Below are 3,413 nucleotides of genomic sequence, written 5' to 3'. Positions count from 1 at the left end.
CGAACCGGCAGTTCACCGGGTTCCAGTCGCAGTCCGCACGACGATCAACAATTGTCGTCGCCTCACCGTCAAGGACAATCGGAGGGAGGAGGATACAGCCCGAGCGAGCACGGTAGGCAATCGTACGCTCACTTGACCGCTATGCAGCCACCGTCTTCGGTTCAGGTCAACCACGGTCTCGGCCAGGACACCAGCGATCGCGTATCCGATCAGCTGTACATGGACTCGATATACGCCCATCACGCTGTAGGAACGCCTCATCATCATCAAGATCACGAGGCAGGCTCGTCGACGCCGCATTCGCCTACAGGCCCGCTTTCCAGGTTAGTAGTGGTACGCTTTCCGTTTTTCCGTCTGTTCGACCAACGACGACAGCATGGTACGACCGCGCTCCGTTCCATCCAGACGTTACGCCGTTCGACCGTTAAATGGAGAAATCGCAAGGTCCCATGCGACCTGCGGCGATGCGTTGCTGCGCCGTAAGACAGGCGCAAGAACCGCGCGTGGTCGTAGGACGTGAATACCCGCTCGAAGGTTTACCGTCCGCAAGAGTATTTACACGGCGGCTTATGGGATGCACGCTTCGTGTTTCCTCGAGAATTGTATACGTAGGCGATACAAAACGAAAAATAAAGCTGAACCGACGATGGAATACAGTGTGACGCCTCGGCGGCCCTATGCTAACAGTTTTGTGAAAATGAACACAACGTCCTTTGGTGTTTGCCGATGATTCGTCCAGGCACGAGCCGCCGTTGCCGTCACCGCTCGTCCTCCGAACGTTTTTTTTTCCATCGATCGTTTTACGTCCGCTTGAATTTTGCAACGCGCGCGGCGCGACCGTACGTTCCTCTTTCGTCCGAGGATAGGCGAGAAATTCGCACGCCTCGACGCGAGTCTCGCGAATCGAGCACGGCATAGGATTTGTACCAGAACCGGAGCTCGGTCTCTTCACGCTGTCGCGATAAGAGTTTATTGACTCCGATAGAAACGATTCTTCGATCGCGCGCGTTGTCCGTGTCTCGCGCGTCGGCAGAACGAAACGTTATCGGCAGCCGCGTCGATTACGAGCGTTGCATTTTCCGATTCGTCGATGCTCTCCGATTCGTAAAACTCGAGCCAACTCGAAATCTCGTGGGCTCGGTTTCACAGAGTACACGCATGCGTAACGCGCGCTCCAGCTCCTTGGCCATTTTCGTGTTTGTCGATTTCCTCATGCTCTGTGCGCGTGCACAGAGGCCACGACCTTCGAATTTAGATATCAAAAGTTCGGGTGCAGAGGACAATCCGTGCTTTTCGTTTCTCTTTTTGCGGGATATATCTCGTTGCCGTGATTATATCGCTCTAATTGTAAGAGTCGAGATGACGTAAAATCTCCTCTTCGCTTACTGTCCACGATCTCGTAACCTCGTTGTTTTTCTCTCCTCTTTTCGATTCTCTCTGCGGGCCGCCCAAGAAACCACGCTACTCGTTCGTTACTCGTCATTTACACGGTCATTACTCGTTAGTTACTTGGTCGTTAGTCATTCGTTACTCATCAGTTACTCGGTCGTTAATTATTCGTTACCTGTCAGTTACTCGGTCGTTACTCGTTAATTACTCGTCCGTTACTCGGTCGTTACTCGTTAGTTACTCGTTAATTATTCGTCCGTTACTCGTTCGTTACTCGGTCGTTACTCGTTAGTTACTCGTCCGTTACTCGTTCGTTACTCGTCCGTTATTCGTTCGTACGTAATTCGTTGGACGTGTTGCGGAATAGGTATAGTCGAGAACGAAAAAAAGACGCGTACGTAATATGTAAGCAGTCAGTAATCGTTGATCTTTGACGCAAAGTTCGTCATCGTGAATCATCGCGCAGGGTTTACAGTCCGACAGAGTCGTACCCATCGCGTTCCGAGAAACCTTTTGGTATCGTGTGACACGACGATGGCGACAGACTCGAGAAAGAACGCGTTCTTGCGTCCGAGGATCGAGAGGGTGGGGCAGACGTACGACGCGCGATATACGTCGTTCGTAAGTGGTAGTAGTTCTTGGTCGTTCAAACTCTCGTGGTAAACGGAATAGAGGAGAAAAACGGGCAGATCGAAACGGCGACGGATGCGACGAAAGAGCTACGCGAAGCAGCGCCGAATGTTTTTTTACTCGAGCGGTACGAACGCGATCGATCCTCGTGAATGAAAGTAACTCGAGACGGCTACTCGCGGCTCTTTCTTTTTTTTTTCTCAAGCTTTTCTTCGCGCAACGCGAGACGCGGTTCGTTGGCAGAATTATCGCGTCGCTGACGATAGTTATCAATGGCACGATCGTTTCGTGCAAGTACCTACACGTGCGGTTACTTACTACGCGTAGTATTATATAGGCAGCTTCGTTATCCGTATCGTCGGCATGTCGCTTCTCCGACGTAAGCTGACTCGTAGGGGAAGACTAGGAAGAAACAAGATCAGGTATAAGAGACCAGGAGAAGCGGTCGCCGGTCGGCGGTCGGCGGTCGACGGTCGCAGGATCGGTGGTAGATCGGGAAGCGCGGAACGGTGGTGGGGAGTTGAAAAGAACGCGCGAGAGAGCGTTAATCGAGGGCGGGAGCGAGGTATCGCGAGAGGGGAGGCGAACGAACGTAGAAAAGAAACGAAGGAAGGGAGAGATTCACGGAAGGGGAAATCCTGACCACGTTCGAGGACCTGGAACGCCATTCGCGTCGTACGTTTCCCGTAAGTACGCGTTGTCCGTCTTCTGTTCGGCGAAAGAATCGTCGAACGAGATCGCGTTCGGTTCTCGCGTCCGAGTTTAGTTGCCGGAGTATAGCGAGAAGCGAGAACACGAAGATCAAGAAGGGCGGAAGAAGACCGAACGAGTCGCGAACTAGCAAAGGGTCTCCAGGTCCTTTCGCACGACCACGCGAACGACGAGTTATGCAGTGAGTGTTTTCGATAAACGTTACCTCTTGCTTGGTTCTCTCGTTGGTCTTGCTGTTCGTTTCCTTTCGAGAGATCGCGACGCCGACCGGGCAAGATCGAGGGACAAAGACGTTCGACGTCGGAATCGTGGCATATGTCGCTTTCCAGGCTATCGGCGATGTTCGTCGTCTCGCGGCGATTCTCGTTTTCCGTGTTCGCTCGGGTTCTCGTGCTCGTTCTCTTCGTTCCCGTCCTCTTCGTCTTCGTTCCATCCTTTGACCCGCGTGGCTCGTTTTCCTGGCAAAAATAGTCCTGCCACGTTCCACGTTGCTTCTCGTTTTACCGCACTGCGATGTAGTAACCCCTTCCCTCCTTCGCAGTTGTATCGTTCGAGCGACGTTTCGTTTTTATCGGTGCTTCGTAGCGAACGCGAAACGAAAACAAAGTAAACGGGGAACCGATAACGGTTGCGAAAATATTGCTCGTAAATAAACGGCGCGAGTCTCGACTTTGGGTGGAAGG

The 3,413-nt window shown here is 52.5% G+C and overlaps 1 protein-coding gene across 1 annotated transcript in view; it reads left to right on the top strand.

Annotated features, from left to right (window-relative positions):
- Positions 1–3,413, top strand: part of LOC100742874 (box A-binding factor) — a 17,649-nt gene that overhangs the window by 2,688 nt on the left and 11,548 nt on the right. The window contains 1 exon segment of the mRNA XM_024369349.2: positions 1–323. This exon segment is cut by the window's left edge and continues 708 nt beyond it. Coding sequence (XP_024225117.1) covers positions 1–323 — 323 coding nt within the window.

This window comes from Bombus impatiens, unplaced genomic scaffold, assembly GCF_000188095.3.
Source record: "Bombus impatiens unplaced genomic scaffold, BIMP_2.2 scf_0549, whole genome shotgun sequence".
Taxonomy (NCBI): Eukaryota; Metazoa; Arthropoda; class Insecta; order Hymenoptera; family Apidae; genus Bombus; species Bombus impatiens.
Note: the sequence above shows the minus strand (reverse complement) of the source record. Positions and strands in the feature narration are given on the sequence as shown.